Source organism: Manis javanica, chromosome 8, assembly GCF_040802235.1.
Source record: "Manis javanica isolate MJ-LG chromosome 8, MJ_LKY, whole genome shotgun sequence".
NCBI classification, from domain to species: domain Eukaryota; kingdom Metazoa; phylum Chordata; class Mammalia; order Pholidota; family Manidae; genus Manis; species Manis javanica.
In genome coordinates this window covers 95,085,096-95,107,126 of record NC_133163.1, presented here as the reverse complement: position 1 = coordinate 95,107,126, position 22,031 = coordinate 95,085,096, and the positions used below count along the sequence as shown (strand labels likewise).

The 22,031-nt window shown below is 53.6% G+C and overlaps 2 protein-coding genes across 9 annotated transcripts in view; one reads left to right on the top strand and one right to left on the bottom strand.

The window, feature by feature from the left end:
• The first annotated feature begins 49 nt into the window (after positions 1-49).
• Positions 50-19,456, top strand: SHF (Src homology 2 domain containing F). 6 transcript variants are annotated; one of them, XM_037022178.2, is made up of 7 exons: positions 52-608; positions 9,311-9,512; positions 11,774-11,980; positions 13,457-13,597; positions 14,848-15,019; positions 15,165-15,284; positions 18,682-19,456. In XM_037022178.2, the coding sequence occupies exons 1-7, from the start codon at positions 111-113 to the stop codon at positions 18,866-18,868; spliced, it is 1,527 nt and encodes a 508-aa protein (XP_036878073.1). In that variant the 5' UTR covers positions 52-110; the 3' UTR covers positions 18,869-19,456. The 6 variants fall into 6 exon arrangements, with proteins under 6 accessions (XP_073067848.1, XP_036878073.1, XP_073067849.1 ...); XM_017665486.3 differs by having other exon boundaries at positions 54-608; positions 9,371-9,512; XM_037022179.2 differs by lacking the exon at positions 13,457-13,597 and having other exon boundaries at positions 55-608.
• Positions 19,457-20,981: 1,525 nt separating this feature from the next.
• The window catches only part of DUOX1 (dual oxidase 1), a 30,005-nt gene continuing 28,955 nt past the window's right edge, over positions 20,982-22,031 (bottom strand). For all 3 annotated transcript variants that reach the window (XM_073211741.1, XM_037022193.2, XM_073211742.1), the window contains one exon: positions 20,982-21,736. In XM_073211741.1, coding sequence (XP_073067842.1) covers positions 21,614-21,736 — 123 coding nt within the window. In that variant the 3' untranslated portion in view covers positions 20,982-21,613. The remainder of the gene's footprint in view (positions 21,737-22,031) is intronic.

Genomic DNA, 22,031 nt, shown 5'->3' with positions numbered 1-22,031 from the left:
GAGCCCCGCCCCCTCCCGCCGCTGGCGGGGCTCCGCCCCCTCCCCCTCCCGCTCCCGCCTCCGCCCCCCGCCCGGCCACAGCGCTCCCCTCGCTCAGTCTGGTTGGCCCCATGTTACTGAGCGGAGCTCCTCCGGCGGGCTCCGGCTCGGGGCCGCGGGCGCAGGGGAACGCCGGGGGCGGCCCAGGAGGGTCGCGCCGAGGCGCCGGGAGTGCGGGGGCCGGCCCAGGAGGGGGCGGCAGTGGCGGAGTGGCCAAGTGGCTCCGGGAGCACCTGGGCTTCCGCGGGGGGGGCGGCGGCGGAGGTGGGGGCAAGCCGGCGCCCCCAGAGCCGGACTATCAGCCCCCCGCACCCTCTCCGGCCGCTCCCCCCGCGCCACCCCCGGACATCCTGGCCGCCTACCGGCTGCAGAGGGAGCGCGACTTCGAAGATCCCTACTCCGGGGGGCCGTCCGGCTCCGCTGCCCTCGCCACCCCAGCAGTCCCCGGCCCTACGCCGCCCCCGCGCCACGGCTCGCCCCCGCACCGCCTCATTCGGGTCGAGACCCCTGGCCTCCCGGCACCCCCTCCGGAGGAGAGGACCTCTGGACCCCCCGCCAGCAACGACAGGGTGAGTGGCTCGCCGGGCGGGGATGGCCGGGAAGAGAGGTGGTCGGGGGTCTGAGGCTTTTGAGAGGGACAAAGGTGGCCTTGCCAGGGCTGGGCCCTCGGTGTCACGGTTCCTGGAGCACAGGGTCTTAGTCCCTGACCCCGGGGCTCGGAGCCTTCATCACCTTTGTTCAGATTCTCCAGTGACTAATCTGGGCTGTGCGCCCCAAACTCTGCTTCTATCCCCTATTATCGCCCCAAGACTTGTGACTTTCCTCCTCCCGGGGTCTCCTCTCCTCCTCGCGCCCCTCCACCCCCTCCCAGAGCCTAAGCAGCTAGCCTTTTTCTAACGGGATTTGAACACACACACACACACACACACACCCCACACCCCACACCCCACCCCCAGTTTAAGACCTTTCTAACCTCTGGGAGCAGCCACTCACTGCCCTTTGATCTCTGACCCCTCCCCCCAGGGCAGAAGCTGCACAAAGCTCTCCTTCCTCTCTTCCCCATCCCTCTCCTCCTCTTGCTCCTTCTCAGGAAGCCCAAGCATACTTGCAGGTGCTGAAGCCCCAAAAAGGAGGTGAAAGCTGGGGTTTCTCCCCGTGGACACAGCAAGGGCTGGACTTTGCCTTACCCAGTGGAACTGGAACTGGGTGAACTGTTGTGCTCAGGAAGCCAAAACAGGCAATTTGCAGCTCTTTGCCAAAGAAGCTGACCACTGAGGTCTAGGCACTCCTACACTCCTTCCCTTGTCCCCCCAGGTATGGGGACAGTCAGCCTAGAGGGGGCTTAACAGCTGAGTCCACTCCTCCTGTCCTTTTAGCCTCCCTCTCCCCAGATCCATTCTGAGGGAGGCTCGAGTCTTTCCTCTATCTGTGGCTTGGGGTAGAGAGGAGAGCTGGGCACTCACTGCTCCTGGTGGAGAAGCCACCCCCTGCCCAACTCCTTATCCCTCCCCAACAGCTGAAAGCCATCCCTAGGCCCCTCTAGCCCTACATTCTGTGATGACTCTGTGGGCCACCTGGCTCTGTTGTTCCTAGTCACTCATCCCTGGAGCTCAGCTCAGGCTTACTCCCCTTTCCTCAGCAGAGAACATAGTTTACTAGTTTACTTGATTGGAGAGCAAAGTTGCCTGAATTGTTTGGCTCCAAGGTTGAGGCTTTCATCCGAGAGAGTGCCATTCAGCCTGAGTTCCTGGATAAGAAAGATATGTCAGGGTTAGAGCAGAGGCCTCAGGAATGTGAATTATTTTTCCCCTAGTTCCTGCCATGGGGCATGGCTGTCCATCCTGAGCCAAGATCCTCAGCCTGCAAAAGGAGGCTGTTCTTTCTTCACATGTCCATAGGCTCCTCTCCTTCTTAATTGTTACCTCCTGTTAGGTGATATGATGGTGGTGGTGATGGTGAGGCAGAGGAACTGTGAGGCCTTGTTCTTTCTATTGACCAGTTAGACTCCTCCTCCCTGACCACTACCCTTGGCATGTAGGCCTGAGCTGTTGCTGTCCCTCCTCCTCTCTGCAATGGCTTAACAGTTGCCCACCAAGCCGTGGGCTCCCCTGGGACAAGGACTGTGTCTTCCTTCTGTCTGTGTCTCCCAAGTGCCTGACACAATTCTTGGCATTAGAGAGAGGTGCATGAATACATCCCGGATGGTGGCTTTCCATTGCCAGGGTGACAACGTCAGAGACTCCCTGAACTACAGCTTCCCTTGTATGTGTTCCCTCAGAGAGCCCCAAGAAAGGGGCTGCACCCACGCAACCAAGCAGAGATCCACAGCCCCTTCCCAGTCAGGGCAACCATGCCTCACCCCAGGTGAGCCCTGTGATCTGTGGGCCATTCAGACCTTGGGGGCCAAGAGTTGTCTGACTACTTTGTCAGCTGCAGAAACAGGAATGAAATCTAGCAGGATCTCCCAGGAGACACACAACATGTGGTTTCTCTAGTGGGTGTGATAAGGATGACCCAGGATGCTATCCAAGCTGTCCCAGGGGCAGGGACACTCCACGGGCCCTAACGTGGAGCCTCCCAGCATTCAGAGAGAGCAGCAGCCTTTTAGGAGAAGATTCTGGCGGATTCCAGAGTCTTCGATTAGAAAGAGTGCAGACTAAGTACCCTAGCCCCTTACCCTAAGCCTAAATGTTGGCACATGTCTGCTGAGCTTTCAGAATTGCTGTCCCCCGACAGTGAGCAGGCCCTACCCTAAGGCCCTGCTGAGCCTGTTTCTGTTTTGTGGGGCTACTTTTCTCTCTATGCTCTGTTCCCCCTCCTTTCATCCTTGCAGGTCCTCTTGGCTTATTGCTTTTGGCTTATTCCTGAGGTGAGATGGGGACTGGGGGCCAGGACATGCCTCAGGCGGGCCTATTTCTCTCCTGCTGGAACTCAATGGCTGGTGCTCGCTGGGTCATGAGGTTTGAGGTAATAGATAGAAATGCTGTGATAAACCAGTGAGATTGAGGGGAAATGAGCCCTGTGAGTGTGGGAGTGGGAGAGAACCAGGCTTTAGACAGGACTCTGAGAGGCCCAGGGGGCTCAGAGCCATTAGCGTCTCCCCATGCAGGGCTCTGGCTTCTGGCCCACCCTGAGACCCACTACTGTACTTGGCAGGGGTGCAAAAGGGGCCATCTGGGCAGTCCTGGCAGGGCAGGTGTGGGAGCTGCAGGAGCAGCGCCCTGGACCTAGCAGGCAGGTGGTCCTCACCATCTGGCTGCAGGAAGAGCTCCCTCATGCTGGGCCCTGTCCAGCACCAGGCCACACTCTGGCAGAGGGGCTGGAGAACTGGGCCTTCCCTTGCTTTGCTCTCTTTTCTCAGACCTTCAACAGGAAAATGTGGTCTAATTAGGAAAGGAGGATGAATATGGGAAAGGAGCCTTAATTTTGAGCTGCCTGTGACCATCTGCATGATGTGTCCTTTGCCTCCTTCATGCCAAGATATGCACGTGTGTGTGCACATGCATGTGTGACACAGAAAGAGGTGATGTGAACAATAAGACAGTCAAGCTGGTATGGGTGACTGTAGTCACCATGTTGTTTTTCATGTGAAGTCTTTGTAGGAGTGTATGTCAATGATACCTTAATAAAAAAAAAAAAAATAAGATAGTCAAGCACCCTGTATAAATTGAAACTAGGGCTCTTGTTCTTAGATCTTGGAGGGGCTTCTGGGGTTCAGGAGCCTCCAGAAATTGTCTGCAGATATTGGGTGCATGAACACTTTTTCTGGGAAAAGGCTTAGAGCTATCAGATTCTATTAGGGGTTCACAGGGCCCAAAATATTAAGCACTTTTAACAATAGATATACCTCATAGATGGTATCCACATGCACTTGGATCCTCCAGGCCCAAATTTGGAAATGAGTAAACAGCCAGGTAGGAAGAGGAAAGAAAAGGAGACATTCATGGTGTCTGAAGTCAAACAAGACTGGCCTGCCCGGAGGTAGGAGGGCTGGTAGGGCTGCTACTGCAGGACCATCCCTAGTTGGTGTCCACGGAGTGTCTGCATATCATGAAGTGACATTGGCCAAGGCACTGAGAGGGACTTAGCACCTTGAAGACCTGGTCCTTGCCTTTTAAGTTTGCTTGTTTCCTTCAGTTTTCTTCTTATAACTTCCAGAGTCTGGAGGTCTGATCTGTTTATCTCGCATGTGTCCTCTGATGGAGGTAGAGGGAGGACGAGAGAAGGGTCCAGGTTGAGGGATCTTTGTGGACTGATCTTAGCCCTTCACGGCCTGGACTGGCTGTCAGCACTGCCGCTGATGCTTCGAGGAGGGCCGAGGCCTGCGGCTACTGTGGAGTTATCTGGTAGGCTTGTCCACTCCATCCAGTGCTGCTGCCTCACACTGTGGCACTAGCTTCCTCTGGAAGACATCTGCAGCTTGTTGGCTTGGCCAGTGACTCAGTGACACCTCAGCCCTGGCATTCGGTCCTTTCGGAGCCGGGAACAGCTGGGACCCTGGGGATTGGTGGGAGCAGCTGGCTGGGACCTGGGGCTTGGAAGCATACCTGCTGCCCACTGCAGTTGCCCTCAGCACCGAGCCAGTGTGATACTATGTGAGAGCAGAGGCAGGGTCCAGTCCCAGTGTGCAGTGAGCCTGTGGTGCTCAGAGCCTGGGGCCCAGCATGGGGCTTCACAGCACCCAAGGCACCTCACTCTCTTAGAGCTTATTTTGTGGCTGTCACTGTGAGCTCTTGGAGGACCCGGGAATTCAGTCTTTTTGTCTTTAATTATACAACGGTAGACATCTACTGAGCACCTACCTTGTGCCTGGTGCCATTTTGAAGCAGCTGATATGTATGAGACCAGTTGACCCTTGCAACAATGCTGAGGAAAATTCTGTTATCCCTGGGTTATATATAGGGAGACTGAAGCACAGGATTGTTGAGTCACGCTTGCATGGTTTCACAGCTAGTAAGGAGGAGAGTTGAGGTTAACAGCCAGGCAGCCTGACTCCAGACTGCCTGCCAGCATCATGCCATGGGATCTTTGCACCTACCAGAGGAGCCCAGCAGAGTGAGGTGTTCACTAAGCATTTGCTAATGAACAAGGTGAAGGAGACTCTGGGAAGGAGTAAGGAGTGCATTCTGTGCTGAGTTCCCCATTTCCTGAACACTCAAGGCCAGCACTTGCCAGTCAATACAGAGGGTCCACCTTATAAGGGTCTTAAGATGGTTGGTGGCATTAATTCCATGTCTGTGATCTTTGAATGTTTTACAAGCATGGCATTGCTTTGTAATTAGAAAAGAATAATAACAAATTTGTTTCATGTGAAGGAGGATTCCCTGGCAGATAACGCTGGGATGGGCGTTCCAATAAATGAGAACAGAGGGTGCAGAAAGTTCAGTCTCAGGGAAGGTAAATAGTATTCTATTTCCCAAACTGACAGACTTTCAGTGGAAAAGGGATTTAATGGTTAAATACTTTAGAGAAATGCTGAATTAAATAAGATTAGACTGCTCTTTTTGCTTTAAGACTTCTTAGAGCCTTTAACATGCTAAAGTGTATTTTAAAACTACAAGTTGAGGAAAGAAGATGCTATGTTTCTCAATTTTTCTGGAAAATCTGTGGCAAAGTACTAGGAGTCAGGAAACCTAGATCCCAGTTTTGTCTCCATTTGCTAGCTGTGTACCCTGATGAGCACCTAAACCCTGAGCCTTAATGCTTGAATATAAACGATTACTATCAGGGACAACATTTATTTAGCACTGACTCCATGCCAGCCTCTAGGCATAGGACTTGTATTCATTGTCTTCTTCCCAAGCCCGTGAGGTAGGTACTAATACCATCCCCATTTTGCAGATAAAAACCAGAGGCTTCCAGGTATTAAATGTAGACTAAGGAAATGGAGGAAAGCGGTATACTTTGGCAACCTTGAAGAGCCAAAATCTTGTGACACATACCCCCTTGCTCCCCCAGACCCAAAGCCCTCTGGGTGGGGTCAGGCACACAAGCAGGGTCCAGCTGCAGAGTGGAAGGCCGAACCAGATGGTGGGACTGCTAGCTCCCTGGGGAGAGGCTGGGGCAGGAAGGAGAGTCAGAGCATGGCAGTGGCTCTGGAGGGGCACTGACCAATTGGAACAGGCCCAAAAGCAGGTCTTGGAGGCACCCTGTTGGCTGACAGGAGGGAGGGGGATCTCATTGGCAGGAGCAGGGGGCAAGGGAGCCCTCAGGTCAGCAGCTACTTAACTACTAATTTGGAAATATTTCAGCATTTCATCAGCGCTCTGACTCTACTAGAGGGTTTGCCTAAATATCAGCCCTGGTTTTAGGTGCCCTCTCTGCCAGTTCCTCCTTCTGCCTTTGAGCCACAGGCTTTGATTGCTGATGAAATGTCAGTTCTCCTGACAGCCTACTCCTACAGCTGCCACAGGTCGGTCAGTTAGGGTGAATGGTTGTCTGAGGGTCTGCACCACTCCAGAAGATGGATTCCTTTTGAACATCCAGTAAATGTGCATTGAGCACCTACTGTGTTCCAGGTCCTGTGATGGATAGAACAGTGAGCACATCAGAAACGGGCCCATAAACAAATTAAATTGTTGTCAGGCAAAGGTGTCAGAAGTCAACAGCAGCTTCCCTATAAGCCCCTGAGAAAGCAGGCCTGGCCTCAAAGAAGGGTCCTTTATGTCCAGGGTGGGTTCCCACCCTGCCAGCTTTCTCAACCGGCATCTCTGCTGCTGCTCCTGACCTGGCCCCGTGGGTGGTGGCTCTAGGTGCCCCAGCCCTGGGCGGGTGGCCCAAACTTCCTGGAAAAGGGTGTGGAGTCAGGGATGGAACAGAGGAGCCATTGAGTTGCACACAGACCTGCCACCTGGGCACCCACAGGCTGGCACTGGGGAGGCCCACCCAGGCCTGAGAGAGGTTGTGCTTCAGGCACTGGCCCAGGCCTCCAGTAAGAAGGGCTCTGTATGCTTCATGAAGGAAGGGCTGGGGGCTCCCTGGAGTTGGGGGAATGGGGGCTTGGGCCAGGCACTTATGCTCCCTGAGCAGCCTCCAGGGATGCAATCTCCCTATATGACCTCGCACCCCACCCAGATTCATGTTCCTCCTCCTCCTGAATGAGCAAGGAATAGTGCATTCTTACTCTTTTATGTGAACTGATTTTACAGATATTTACTGAGCACTTTCAGGTGCTGAGAATTTAGCAGTAAACATGGTTCCTGGCCCCAGGAAGCTCACAGTCTTCAGTCACACCACTGTCGAGATATAAAGCAGCTATTTACTACACAGTGTGATGATAGTCCAGCACAGAGACACCTTACCAGGCCTTGGGAGAATGGAAAGGCTTTCTGAAGAAAGAAAACAATCTGATCCAGGCAGAGGGAAAGACATTTTAGTAAGAAAGAGAGGGTAGAGCTTTCAGGTAACAAATTGATCCAAGGTGGATAAAGAGAAATGAAAGAGGAAGGTGGAATCTTTGAATTCCTTTAAGTCTGGATTTTCCCTTACAGGCACAGGAGAGCCATTGCAAGGTTCAAGGATAGCCTCCCCACTGGTTCAGTTACTGTTGGGTAGCTGCCACATGTGAGTGTGAGGCTAGGTGCCCACTGGGCTGGTACCCAACCAGCTGGGTCCAGAGCCCCCTTGGTCAGGTGGGTCGGGCTGTGGGTGCTAGTTGGCCTGAGAAGAAGCAGCTGGGGTGAGAGTGGATTTCTTTTCTCTACTTCCTAGAGGAAGGACTATATATGGATAGAGGGCTCTAAGGGGAGATGGGCAGTGATATGGTAGAAACATTTTTCTAGTATCTCCTTTGAGCTGGGTACTTATTGGAGCTGGAGAGATAAAGTGACAAAGAGCTCCAGGCTAGTGGATGATCTGGTGGTAGTGATGGGATGATCTGAGAGGGTGGTCTTCCCAGAAGCAGACAGAGATTCAGGGAGGTGAAGGAGCTGGGGGCTTGACTGAAACAAGGTGGAGCAAGGTGGGAGCTGAAGAAATGAATGATGAGATGCTAGAAGCTGTTGGGACGGGCTTTAGAGACCCCTAGAGGGGCTTGTGGGCATCCAAGGAACATGCAGATGGGATCTCTGAGATGGGAAGTTGCCTTTCTCCATTGCTGCCTTGCTAGGCATTCCAGGTCCTCTAACTCAGGGCAGGGCAGTCACCCCCACAGCCTCCTTGCCCAGTCAACTCCCACAGCCCTGATTTGGCCCGAAATCAAGGCCTAGACCAAGAGCAGGGGGAGAAGCAGGAGTGACCCCTGCCCATGCTGCAGGCCCTGGAGCCACCTCTTGCCAGTGCCTGTTAACCCAGTGTGCAGTGGCCCCCCAACAGAGTGCTCGCAGCCCTGGGTGTGCTGGGCTCTGTCTCTGCCTCAGCTGATTCCTCCCTCATCTCCCCAACCCTGCGCGCTTCTGCCCAACTTGGAGAAAGGCTCTATTGTGCTCAGCTGTGCCCCACCCTGAGCACCTTGAGCTCTTCTGCAGGGTGTGTGGGTTGCGGTTTCCCCGCTTTGACTGGCAGCAGGGACGGGGTAGCCATGATTCGCTAAGGGCTAATGCGAGGCCCTTCCTGTCCCTGTCCTCCAGGAACCCAGGGGATTCCAGCAGAAACACAAATCCTGGCTTTCCTTAGGGCTAACCTGAGGTGGTCTCTCCCCCAAGACTGACAAGATGCCCTTTTGTGGTACGTTGGCAACATGATTTTGCACAAAGGGCTCAGGTGCAATCCTGGTTCCTCCACATTCGCGGAATAGTCTTGGGCATGTTGTTCCCCACCTGCCCTGAGCCTCTTATTTCCTGAATATGGGGATGATAATAGCCATAGATGTTAAGAGGTAAACCAGCAGACCAATGGCACAAAGGGAGTACTCAGCCCTTCCTTCCCTGATGGTCAGCAAATTTCTGTTGTTCAACATGTGGGAATGCACTGGGAGGCATGGACCACGCTAATCTCTGAGTTGCCTACTGTTCCCTCCTTGCTCTCTGAACTCTTTCAACACCTTTGTTCTCTGAATTAACTCCCTCTGTTGAACCACCTGATGTAGGCTTTGTCCTGCCTGGACCTTGACTTTAAGGTAGCCTGAAGGCCCAGAGCCTTATCCTGGCCATATGACCCAGGGAGTGGCCCAGAGGCACAAAATTAACAGAAAAGGAAGATCTACCACTTTGTTAGGGACCCCTGCAAAGGAAGAGCCCGAGCTGGTCTGCATTCAAGCTCAGAGCCTGCCCTCAGGTGCCTAGACTGGGTCCTAAGGCATTCTGCCGAGGACTCTTCTTGCTCCTTTGGACAGAGCATCTTGGGAGAAGCAGAGCTGCCTCTTGGATGTCTGAAGCCTGCTCTCCTTCCACAGTTGGCAATCCTAGAAGACTATGCGGACCCATTTGATGTTCAGGAAACTGGTGACAGCCCAGCAGGGGCTTCAGGAGCCCCAGAGAAGGTTCCTGAAAATGATGGCTACATGGAGCCCTATGAGGCCCAAAAGATGATGGCAGGTGAGTGACAGGGAAAGGGTGGGGTGTGGGAGTGCTCCCTAGGGCTTGGGTTTCTGCAGAAAAGTTTCTGGGACCTACAAATCTAAGGACTGGTACCTTTGTCCCTAGAAAACACGGAGAAAGCCTTTACTAGGTCCTTGGAGAGGGTGGCCACTGCCTCCAAGATAGTTGTTTTGAAGAAGGAGCTGTGATTTGTGGTGCCTGAGTCCTGAGGTGGTAGAGAAAGCCACGCAACCAGAGGTCACACAGATAGAAATTATTGGGATAGTCAGGGACGGCAAGATGGTGAAGTGCATGGGAGTCATTGATCCCAAAGGCAGAATCACTAGCTTTAGGGAAGGTGGTGAGTTTGAACTGATGTGATGTCAAAGTAAAATGTCTTTATACAGCAATTGGAAACACATGACTAGAAATGCAGATGCAATGCACACAAGACTGGGCAAGTAGTTCAAGGGGTGAGAGCAGGGAGAAATGAATGAGACCTGACCTAGGGGAACAGAGACCAAGAAAGGATTTAGGGAAAGAGACCAAATAGGGGTGATCAGAGAGGAGGACATGGGTGAGTCAGTCTATGCCAAGGCTCAAGGCAGGATAAGAGGAAGGTTCGTTCAGAGACAAACAATCTTAGTACTAGGCACACAGGGAAGCCAAGATGAGAGAGGCCAAGAGGGGCAGTGAAGGGCCTCAAGGCTGGAAGGAGGCATTTGGACTTGCTGCAAAATGGGGATGGGGGCCATTATGGATTCTTGAGCAAGAAAGGAACAGGATGAATATGGCATTTTAAGAGGATTACTGAAGCTTTGGTGTATAGAAGGAACTAGAAGAACTGGGCATCAGAAAGATGAGTTAGCAGGTTATTGTGGAAATTGTTGATGCTTTAAGAGCTCACCTTACGTACTTCTTCCTTCCCCTCCTGAGCTTGTGAATTACTGAGAAATAAGATTAAGGAAAAAGACAGATGGAGATAACAATGTCAACTTTTTTACTGAAAAAGTTGATCGGAAAAAACATTACTTAACTTTGTCACCATAGTGACACCAAAGCTTCTGAATACTTTGCCACAAAATTAAACTTCCTAACCAGGCTTGGGTGACTCAGGACAGCTTGAAGGCCCTTGCATGGGGGCAGGAGGAGAAAGAACCAGAAGGCAGATTTGAAAAAGAGAGTGAGCATCCATTGGCTGATCAGATAAGCTGCCCTCCCTCCTTGAAAAAGGTGGGTGCAGAGACAGAGCAATCAGGAGTGTTACCCTGTGGAGTCCCTGGAGACACGAGCCTGTAGAATGGAGGTTTGCCCTAGCAATAATCTAGATGTGGAGAGATGAGGATGAAAGTCACCAGGTATTGGCAATGAACAGGTGGGATTCAGAGAAGGAAGGAGGGCCAGGACCAAGGAGAGCAGTGGACAGGAATGGAGACGGTGGGAGGGTGGCTATGCTGTTTAGCTCAGAAGGGTGTGGACCTCTAGGAGGCCCATGAATGTCCTGGAATTATAAGTGAAAATTTGCACTTTTTTCTGGGAAGTAGCTCCATAGCATCGATCAGATGTTCATTGAAGTCAATGATCCAAAAAGAGAATGGCAGAATAAACTAGAAGAACTTTTTGGGAAAGTGGTGAGTTTGAAACATCAAAGTAAAACATATTGATAGAAATTACAAATTGCTAACAGGGTCATGAGACTGGGCAAGTAGTTCAAGGAGTGAGGGCAGGGAGAAATGGATGAGACCTGGCCCCGGGGAACAGAGACCAAGAGAGGATCCAGGGAAAGAGACCAAATGGGGTTGATCAGAGAGGAGGACAGTCCATGAAAATGACAGTCAAGGGGACAGTTTCAAGGAAAGGGTGATCAGCAGTATGTGAGCAACAAAGAAAGATTTTTGATTGTGAAATGATATCACTTGGGATACAAAGAAATACATGGAGCTGGGTAGCAAGGAGGAGATGGACTTAGAAGAGGACCCTGCCTCAGTTACCTAAATGTGTAAGCCTCAGCTCTCCAGACTTTGCTGGCCATCACAGAATCTTTTTTCTGTCTTTCACTCTGGTGCCTCTCTGTCCCTGCCTCTGTTGGGTCCCAATGCTTTTGGAACCCCAGAGGTGCTTTAAGGGCAAGGGACCCAGATGTGTGGCCACTGGGCTCCCCCCAGAGCCAGTGGCACCTCCTCTGAAGGAGGCTTGTCTCATGGCTGGGGAACATTGCCAGAGGAGCTGAGCCAGGCAGCCAGTGCTGAGCTCACACCTCTTCCCTCTTGCCCTGGCAGAGATCCGGGGCTCCAAGGAGACAGCAGTTCAGCCCCTGCCTCTGTATGACACACCCTATGAGCCAGAGGAGGAGGGGACCACCCCAGAGGGTGAGGGGGTCCCCTGGCCCCGAGAGTCCCGTCTGCCCGAGGATGATGAGAGGCCGCCTGAGGAGTATGACCAGCCCTGGGAGTGGAAGAAGGAGCGGATTTCCAAAGCCTTTGCAGGTGAGTCCTGGGTGGAGAGGGCAGGTCTGGGGCCTCTGAACAGCTTTCCAGACTGAGGGGAATGGAAGGAATGGGACCCAGTGGCATGGGGAGGCCCAAGAGCTGAGTCAGGGGAAGCATAGTTGAGTCCTCACCATGGAGATCGGTGAGTTGGGATGTGCGAATGCAGCACTGTCTTGTAGGGTAAGGGAATGGGCGCGGGAGAAGGGTGAAGGCACCGGCCTGCAGCCCTGCCTCTTGGAGGCAGAGGCTTGTTCTACTTCTGTGTTTTGGGGGAGCTACGTATATTTAAAAATAAAGAAAATCCAAACAAAAAGATAAAACTTGTGGCTTATGTTAAATACTTTCACTTAACAAAAGAAGGCATTTAACACTCCAGACAGTGAAAATAGCTGTATATGTAACCTTTAGAGATACCAGCCTTGAATTAAAGGGCTGTGGCTCCTGGTGTCATGGGTGCCTAGCCCCAGGGGGATTTCTGAGGGGCAGGAAGAAGTAAGGAGAGGGAGGCTGTGAGAAATCCCTTTTGCTGAATGAGGATCAGGTTTCTCCTGTTCCAAGCACCCCAGTGTCCATCCCAGGCCCAGAGTCCAGCATGGAGAGTATGTGCTGGTGATCTGAGCAGTGGCACAAGAGGTACAGAAGTATGGAAAGGATTAGCTCCTGGATCATCAATTCAGAGAGAATATAAAGAACTTAAATGCCATTAGTCCTCATTCCCACTCTCCCACGTTCCCCTCACCCTTCACTGGGCAGCTGCATCCTGGACCTGGACGCAGTCTCTGCTCTGCCCTCCCCACCCTGGAGCCAGACTGGGAAACCACAGGTTTCTAATTTTTTCCTGTAAAGTGCGCACCACTGAGGATGGGCCGTTTATCTCCAGAAGTCTCCTTGGAGAATCAATACTGTTTGGATTGCTTAATGGGAAAATCTATGCTCGTCATTAGGAAGCCTCCTTAGCAGTCTTCTTTCCTGCCAGTGGCATCACACTTCTAATTGTCCAGGCCCAGGATTGAAGGTGTGGGGGGTAAATTTCAATGAAACATCTGCCCCACATCTCAGTATTCCTGACAGCCGGGCTGCCTCAGTCTTCCTGCCCATGAGTTCCCTGGGAGGTATGGGCAGCTCCTGCCCTTTTCCTCCTTTCCTGGTCCTTTTGGGCCCTGGAGGCTTGTGAGAGGTCAAATGAAGGGGACCCACAGAGCTGGTGGCAAGGCCCTGCTCCTGCCATTCTCCTCCTGTGCCTCCCACCTTCTAACCAGGCTGGCCTGCTGTGGTCAGTGAGTCTCCGCCCAGCTCTCTGAGGGTCCTGGTGCTCTACCAGAAGCCACTCCTGCCTCTGCTCTGATCCTCCTCCTTTCTAGGCTGTTCTGTGTCCTAGCTCTGGTTTTGGTGTCTCAACTTCTGCCTCTCTCTGTCTCTGTCTCTGTTTCTGTCCCTGTCTGTGTCTCTCCTCCCTGCTGCTACTGGCTCCAGTTGACATTAAGGTCATCAAAGACCTACCTTGGCCTCCACCAGTGGGACAGCTGGACAGCAGCCCCTCCCTGCCTGATGGGGACAGGGGCGTCTCCGGTCCAGCCTCACCCCTCCCTGAGCCCAGCCTGGAGGACGGCAGCGGTGGGTCCTGTGGGGGCTTATGGCCAGGGTGATGTGTCCTCTGGCCCCTCAGGCCCTGCGGGCTTGGGCTGGAGTTGCTGAGAGGTGGGGCAGCGTTGGATAACCCAAGAAGAATCCTTCTCATCCTGGGGGAAGAGGGAAGGGACAAAATACCCATTCCTCCCTCCCCAAAAAGTATGGGAAAGTGTCTCTTAAGTGAGAACCCTTCCACATAGCTTCCCCACCATGCCACAAAATCCACTACTTTAAATTGACTTCTTCCGGTAGAGCTCTGCCTGTTGAGATCCTTTAGCAATGCAAATAACTCCTGACTGGGGCTGATATTCACACAGGAAGTGTCCAACTCCTCAAAGGAAAGGATCTGATCTTTGCATCTGGTGACTAAAAGACAATCAGGGCTACAAGGAGAGAAAAAGAGCCCAAATGGGGAGAGAGAAGGCACTGAGCCCTTCATCTGTGTTCAGTTTTGTCCAGAACAGACAGCCAAGGGGGTGTGCGTGTGTCTGTTCATGCATGCACAGGCATGAGCACCTGCTTGTGCGTTTGTGCCCGAGTGTGAGTGGGTGTTTTATAAGTACAGGGTGAAGGAAGGTCTGTGTGTGCCTGTGCCCGTGTAGCCAGCTGGCTTCGGCCCTTCCTCAGGCGGGCTCTGCAGTCAGGCCTGCCCTGGTCCAGGAGGGCAGAGCTGCTTCCACTGGGGTTCTGAGGGGAGGGGAGGGGAGGGGAGCATGTGGGCAGTGACCTTGGGGGCTGGCCGGCTGGCAGCTTTGGGCAGGATTAGCCTGTCAGGATGGCACCAAGGGGATTCGGATAATTGTTCTCAGATCGATAAGTCATTTCTACAGAATGGCTTGGCTGGGTGATTTGGAAAACAGTAATGAACTCTGAGGAGGAGAAAGAAACAATATTATCAGCACTGAAGCCACCCTGAGGGGGATAGACTAGGGGAAGACAGTCAGCTGCCACAGAGGGAAAAGCTTAAGTGGCTTCTTATGTTGCTTCTCTCCCCTCTCCTCCCACAGAGTGGGGACTGAAAGGCCCTGTCGTGACACAGGAGGGCTAAGCCCCCCACCACTGGGGGGGTGGAGCCAGGATTCTGTCCCTAGAGCCAGTCAAACCCAAGAGCATATCCTGCCCTTCCAGAACATACCTTTGACCCCTTTTGGCAGGAAATGGGTGTGGGGCTTGGCTATTCTATAGGGCTCTACTTCTGGGGTCCTCAGAGTCTATGACTGGTATGTTCCCCACAGCCCAGTTTGAAGGATCTGAGAAGAGCTGCCTGTCACCTGGCCGGGAGGAGAAGGGGCGGCTACCTCCCCGACTCTCTGCAGGGAACCCCAAGGCAGCCAAGCCTGTAAACGTGGAGCCCAGCAGCCCCCTGGGGGAGTGGACAGACCCAGCACTTCCTCTGGAAAACCAGGTGTGAGTGTCTGTGTCCAGCTGGGGATTCTTTTCCCTCCCCTTCCCTCCTGGCACTGGCTTGCCTGCAGGGGACACCCAACATGGGTGGGCCTGGACAGTGAGGGACCCAGCAGAGATGCCCCCTTCCTCTCTCTCTCATCTTCAGCTGGTACCACGGGGCCATCACTCGAACAGATGCCGAGAACCTGCTCCGGCTGTGCAAAGAAGCCAGCTACCTGGTGCGCAACAGTGAGACCAGCAAGAATGACTTCTCCTTGTCCCTCAAGTGAGTGGGGGTGGGTCAGCTATCAGCCTTAGGCATGATTAACCTGTCAGGATGGCACTGAGGGGATTCTGTGGGAGGACAACCAGCAGGACAGGAAGAGACTCTAATATTCTCCCCATGCCCAGCCAAGCTGGGGAGAACCTATCAGCTGTGAACATTTGCCAACTCTGGGCCAGGCCCTGGGGATCCAGAAAGGACTGAGGTTCAGCCCCTGCTCTCAAGGAGCTCAGAGTCCATTGGGGGAAACAGTCAAGCTACCGTATCCAGTTCAGAAGGGTTCTGTCACCAGCTGTGTGGCCTGAGGCCCCTTAACCTCTCTGGGCCGCAGTTATCTTACTTAGAAAACAGGGGGATAATAGTATCTACCTTATAGGAAGGATTAAATAAAATAATGTATGGGAAGCATTTACCATGGTGCTAACTACTCAATAAATATCACCATCATCATTATTAATGGGAGTCTAGATGTTCTAGACGCACAGACAAGGAAATGGGAACTTTCCCTGAGGCAGTTTACAGGGTGAGATGGAGACTGGGTCCTGGAAAGAGGTCAAACAGTGGACACAAAGCTATTCTTGTTCACTATCAAGAAGTAGACAGGAGGTTTGGGTGCTAGTGGCTGACAACTGAGCTTTAAAGGGTGCTCAAAGAGGTGGGGGACCCTCCCTTCCCATCTGCCTTCCTTACCGGAACAGATCCTCTACACAGACCAGCTTTGGCCTCCCAGGCTCTCTAGCAAGGTAGCCAGTCCTTTTCTTGGCATCCTGGAGCTGTGCCTGGTTGAAGCCTGTATTCCACATGCAGCCTGTTAGAGTGTGTACCCACTGATTCTCCCCCTCACCTGTGGGACATCTGCACCACTTCCCACCAGATTTTCTGGGGGCATTAGAGTACAGGTGTGTCCCAAATAAATTCAATATATGGAAATTTGGGACTACTAAACAAGTACATTTGAGGATATTATTCAATATCAAGTAAAAGATAATGGAAAAAAATACCTGACTCCAGGCAGATAATGAATTGTATTGTGACCCTAGGTAAATCACTTAACCTCTTTGGGCCTTGATTTCTCCCTTTGCAGATGTGTTGATGGACACCTCTTAGGTTTCTTCTAGCTCTCATACTCTGGGAGCCTGCAAATTATCAGAAAATCAAAGGGGCATTTAGGAAGAATTCATTTGTCAAAAATTTGATTTATGTAATTTCAGGAATGTATATTTCCTTAAAAATTAAAGGTCCCCAGAGCATCTACTATGTGCCAAGCAGCACATATACCATCTCCAAACTAGCTACGGTCCTGCAAGATCAATCTTTTTTATAAGACAGAAAATAGGTTCAAAGAGATATGTGACTTGCTCAAGGCCACCAGCTAATTAAAGTGCCAAAAGCAGAGTCTGAACCAGCTCAGTCTGACTCCAAGAACACCACTGTTCCATTGCCCAGTTCCACCTCTCACCAAGTCTGGTGTGGTCCAAGGCAAAGGGAAATGTAAGGGGTCTGGCTGCCTGAACAGAGCAGAGCAGAGCCAAGCCCCAGCCGTGCCTTAGCCTGGGGAGAAAAGGGGGAGGCAGGCCTGGACACTCCTCTAGCCCTGGCTGATCTGGCCCCACAGCGTCTGTCTGGCAGAGCCTTGTTTGCATATAAATGGCTTCTCTGAAATACAATTATGGTTTCTCTTCTCTCTATAATGGAAGGGCTTTCACTGGTAATTAAACAGCGTCCTCCAAAAGCCAAGCCAGCACTGGCCCTGCGACCCAGCTAGTCCCACCCAGGCTCCGTGAGGGTCCTGCAAGGGCTCTGCTGTGTCCTAACGGGACCCTTGGCACTTTGTTCCAGGAGGTCAGTTATCCAGATTGTGGCTGAGCTCTGAGTTCTGTGCCACTTGTTGCCCTGCTTGGCTAGATCTGTCCTTCAAGGAGAGGATATAATGCCCAGTTTTGGGGAGAGGTGATTCCCTCAAGTGGACTGTGGGAAGGGAGCTATCCTTAGCTTGTAAGAGGGTGAGGGAAGGCAGGGCCCAGGCTGCTGCCTGCTGGGCCTCGACAGGGCAGAAAGTGGGGGAACCCTCACTGCCTCCCTTCTTCAGAGCCTGTGTGGTCCCTGTCCTCAGCCACAGCCCACAGCCGTTATCTCAGACCCACAGATGACATAATGTTGCCACACCCTGACACACACCCAGCCCTGGGGCCCCCACCAGGCTTTAGGGATTGTACCCTGGAGGTGGGGAGAATGGAATTGAGCCTATTTTTTCCTCCCATCCCCTTCTTCTCTTCAGTCACCCAACTCTCCCACTATCTTATTTGTGGGCCTAGTGAAATGGTCCAGTCAGGGCCCTTGTTGTACCCAGGCAGGGTGGACAACTGAGGAGATTTGATTAGCCTCACCTCTCAAGGGTGGGAACCTCATGGTGAGGCCACCCGTCACCGTCCTGCCTCCCACACCAGCTTCTGAGCCCTGTCCTTGTCCCAAATAGGCCCTGGCCAGCAGATCAAGCACTCAGGCTTCAGGGCTCCCCCAGACATTGCTCTCCTCCTGCCTGTGCGTGAGTCTCAGATGTGTCGCCAGGCTACCCAGGCCTGTGGTAGTCTGGACAAACATTCTTGCTTGGGCCCCATCCCTGCGCACTCTTTAAGGCTGAGGGTGCCAGAGCTCTGAGCAGCAGAGTCCTTGTGCTGTTGGCAAGGCCTGGCACCTGATGCTGATTTCCTGGACTGTGGTGGGGAGGTGCGAGAGGCAGGGGGAGCAGGTCCTCTTCGAGGGAGGGGATGGAGCTGTCTCACCCATGAAGCCATCCCAGGCTGAGCTGGGGCCCTAGCCCAGGGCCCAGTTAGCCGGGGTGTGAAGGGATGTCTCCAGGACCAAGCAGCTGAGCAATCCCAGAGTTGGGAGGGACTTCCAGAGCAGCTCACTGCCTCCCCTAGTCTCTCCAGGAGAGAGCCCCAACTGAGACTTCCCTGGTCGTCACATTTGTCCACCCACACCTGTCACGGGTGTCTGTGTCTCTACATGAATCACCAGGAACCCCCACACACATGTCCTCCCCAACAGCTCAGGCAGGGGGAAGGTGAACCAGCGCTGGCCCCAGAGGCTGGAGGGCAGAGGTGCCTAAATCCCAGGGGTGGGGGTGGAGTGATGCTGGTCGCTTATGTGTACATTCCCTGCACACTCACTGCACACTATTCTTGGCACACCAGGTGCACTCCCCACAAAGCCAATGCCTACTGCTACCTACTCACAAAATCCCCTCCTCCCCTTCTTGCTTTCTGGACAGTCCCCCACCTTCCCTAGTGGCCTACCCTCAGCTGGCCAGGAACAACCACATTGGCTGCAGGGGTGAGGGAGGGGAGGGTGGCTGAAGAGGGCCCCCACTCACCAGGGTCTCCTCTCCTCTTCCCAGGAGCAGTCAGGGTTTCATGCACATGAAACTGTCTCGGACCAAGGAACACAAGTATGTGCTGGGCCAGAACAGCCCACCCTTCAGCAGCGTCCCTGAAATCGTGCACCACTACGCCAGCCGCAAGCTGCCCATTAAGGGGGCCGAGCACATGTCCCTGCTCTACCCCGTGGCCATCCGGACTCTGTAGGTGTGAGGCTTCAGCACTGTGACAGATCTGGACGCAGCTCTGTGTTCATCCCCCGGCTGAGGGTCGTGACTGTCCCCGGGACATGATCTCCCTTTCTTCCTTCACCTTGGGATCTAGTGCAAGCTGGAGATTTAAATTATTCTAAAGCGGAAGGGCTACCGGGGCCTTAGAATAAGTTATCTGGAGGTGGGGATAGAGAAATCCCCGGGAAGAAGGGCTAGCTACTGGAGAAGGGGGCTTCAGAACGGCTGGTCTCCTGGAGTTTAAGATCAGCAGCCCAACCCCTTTCGGTCCCTAGGGCACAGGTGGGGATTGCCTTCCCCACCGGCCTCATTCCGCCGGTCACTGCGGGGTGGGGCAGGACGCGGGCCCGCTGGGCGCGCGTACCACCTCTCCGCCTCCACCCCCAAACCACCGGCGGGCGTCGCCCAGAGTCTGGTGCGGGGCTTGGGGAAGGCGGACCCCTGGAATGGAGACAGCATTGGGGTTGGGAGAGAATGGGAAGGGCTCGGGCCGGAGGGAAGCTATGCAGTCCCCAGGCCGCCCCGGCTCCCGGCCAGAGGCAATAAATAAACAGTCCTGCCAGGCTCTGCAGCGTCCGCGCCTCAAGCGCCGCCCCCGGGCTGCCGAGGGAGGGAGCGGCGAAGCCGGCACAGATTCTGTTTATAAAATCAGCTCTGGAGCAGACACAGGCCGGCTGTGAAAAGCACTTCCAGAGCATCAAGTTCCTTCCTTTGACGAGATGTCAAAACATCCCCCGCCGCCCCCGCCCGGGCTGGGAGAGCCCGGAGGCGGCCGGCCGCGCGGCGCCCCCTCCCCGCCGCTCCGGTGAGCGCGGCTCCCCAAGAGCGCGTCCAATTTCCTGCCAACAGCCATTTGTTTGGGAGGAGGGGAGCCGCGGAGAGACAAAGAGGCAGCGCGCCAGGCGGGAGGGAGTGGGGCGGCCCTGCCACGCGGAAGCCGCGCGCCCGCGGAGGAGGGAAAGCTGGCGCTGCCGACTGCGTTTTCTTTCCAGAGGAAGCGGAGGATCTGCCGCGCCTTCCTCATTCCGGGAAGAAGGGGTCCGGCCCCGGAGACCTGCAGCCCTCCGAGCCTGGACTCGTACCTCCCTCCCGGCTCGGGCTCCCGGCGGGGCCGTCCGTGCACGCCCCCTGCTGGCCGCGCCTCTAACCGCAGGCCTGGGGCCCGGGGCCCCACCAGCTTGCTGCTCTACGGGCGCCCACAGCTGCGACCCAAGGTCTTGTGGGCCCAGCCAGGGTCAGGGAATACCCAGTGGGCCGCCAGGCGGAGCTGCTGTTAAACCACGCCAGGCCCTCCCTCCTGCTCCCAGGCTCTGGCTGAGCAGAAACTCCTGAGCTGAACAGACATCTTCAGGGACCACTGCCTTGGGAGGACAGTCTGAGGGCCTCCTCCAGAACCTAAACCTGCAACTCCCAAGTGTGGTGTGAATCTTGGGATTTTGGATTTTCTAATCCAATGGCTATTTTATTAAAATCGAGGATATGTGCTCTGATAAATAAAAGAATACCGTGGGGACAATCCAAAGGATCACTTGAAACTGGGCACTGCTTCAGAAACTCCCTTATAGAGGGTTCCCCTATCTTTAAGTAGACTTGGGGGAGGGGCATATGGTCATTTTACAGATGAGAAAGCAGAGGCCCAAAGAGGATGGGTGGTATGTTCATCTGTCTCCTCGCTGGCATCTCACTACCTCGAAGACCCCTGTAGGCACAGGTGTCAACTCTCCCATTGCTCAGAGAAGGCAGGGAGCAAGCCAGGTGAACTCTGGCTCCTGTAGGCTCCTATGTCCTGCCCCATGCCCTTCAGGCCAAGCCCACTTCTCCAGAAACACCCCTCCCACCCATTCTCTCTGCCCCTCATCAGGCTTCCAAAGGCCCACACTAGCCATACTGAGAGGCCCTCTGTTAAGAAGGGTGCCCCTGAGCAAGAAAAGGGGTCTCCAACAGGGGCACTAGGCCTTGGGTGAGTTCTTTTATTCAGAGGACACTGGCAAGCTCAGAGAGGATGTCTTTACCAGCCTAGGTTAAGTGGCTGGTTGAGTGGCTTCCTCTGCCAGTACCTACCCCATCCTGGAACAGAATAAGGAAACCCAGAAGGCAGAAAAGTGGTTTATTTGTAAAGGAGACTTAGAGGAGGAAGAGGAGAGAAGGGCTGAGGAGCTCTCCATAGAGATACTGGACCAGGTTCTAACTATAATACATGCTTAAAAACAGGAGAGTGAATCAATTATACTGTTAGACTGGGGTGCTGAAGGTGTTCCCATAAATTTCTCTACCCCCTCCACAGCATTTGCCAGCTCTTTTGACAGTGGGGAACCCAAAGGAAGGAGATGTTTGGGGAGAGGGGTCCTAAGATGCTAGCATCTGTGCTTTCAGTTCATCCTTAGGCTCACAGTCCCCTACACACACAAACACACTGTTAGCTCATCTTTTGAGTTTTTCTTAGTTTAAAAGAAAAGGTGTCACTTTGTCCCCAAGTCATAATAGGTCTTCTCCTTCCCAAACTCTAGTCCCTAAACAGTGCCTCCTACTTCTCCAGCCTGAGAATTCTGGTCCTGGGGTCTATGAACCCTCATGGGGTAATTGATCATGGCCACTGGGACCAAGGTTGGTAGGTGAGAACAGGGAAAAGGCCGAGGGAGTGAGAAACAAGAAGTGCAGAGGTAAGGTGCCAGCCCAAACCTCTACTCAGCAGGGCAGCGGGCGGAGCCCCTGGGCAGGAGGCCTAGAAGTTCTCATAATGATGGGAGAAATGAGTCCGGTCCTGCCTATTGATGAGCTGACAGGCCTTTTCCACATTCTTGGTCATGCCAGGGGGGCCACAGCTGAACACCCCAATCTTCCGGACCTGTTGGGGAGGAAGAAGTGAAGGCTTGCTCAGTGTGCACAGGCAGGGATAACTCAGTGCAGAGGGAGAGCTAGCTTGGCATCTGTGTTAAAGCCCAGAGAGAGTCCTTGGTGAGGGCTCATTCTGTGTTCCTGATGATGGTGTGCTTTGTGCCATGTGTGATGAGGGCTAGCCTGGCATTTTTAAGTCTAGCTTGAATTTTGCTCTCTGTGGGTCCAGCCTCTACCCTCTCCACGACATTTGCCAGCTTCAAGGCAAGATCAGTGTTTCTAATAGGAGCCAGATTAATCAGTGT

Excerpts from the sequence above, each read along its gene's own strand:
- SHF (XM_037022178.2), top strand. The coding sequence starts at position 111 with ATGTTACTGAGCGGAGCTCCTCCGGCGGGCTCCGGCTCGGGGCCGCGG. Across the intron at positions 13,598-14,847 it reads CAGCCTGGAGGACGGCAGCG|CCCAGTTTGAAGGATCTGAG; the intron begins GTGGGTCCTGTG and ends TGTTCCCCACAG. Across the intron at positions 15,020-15,164 it reads CTTCCTCTGGAAAACCAGGT|CTGGTACCACGGGGCCATCA; the intron begins GTGAGTGTCTGT and ends TCTCATCTTCAG.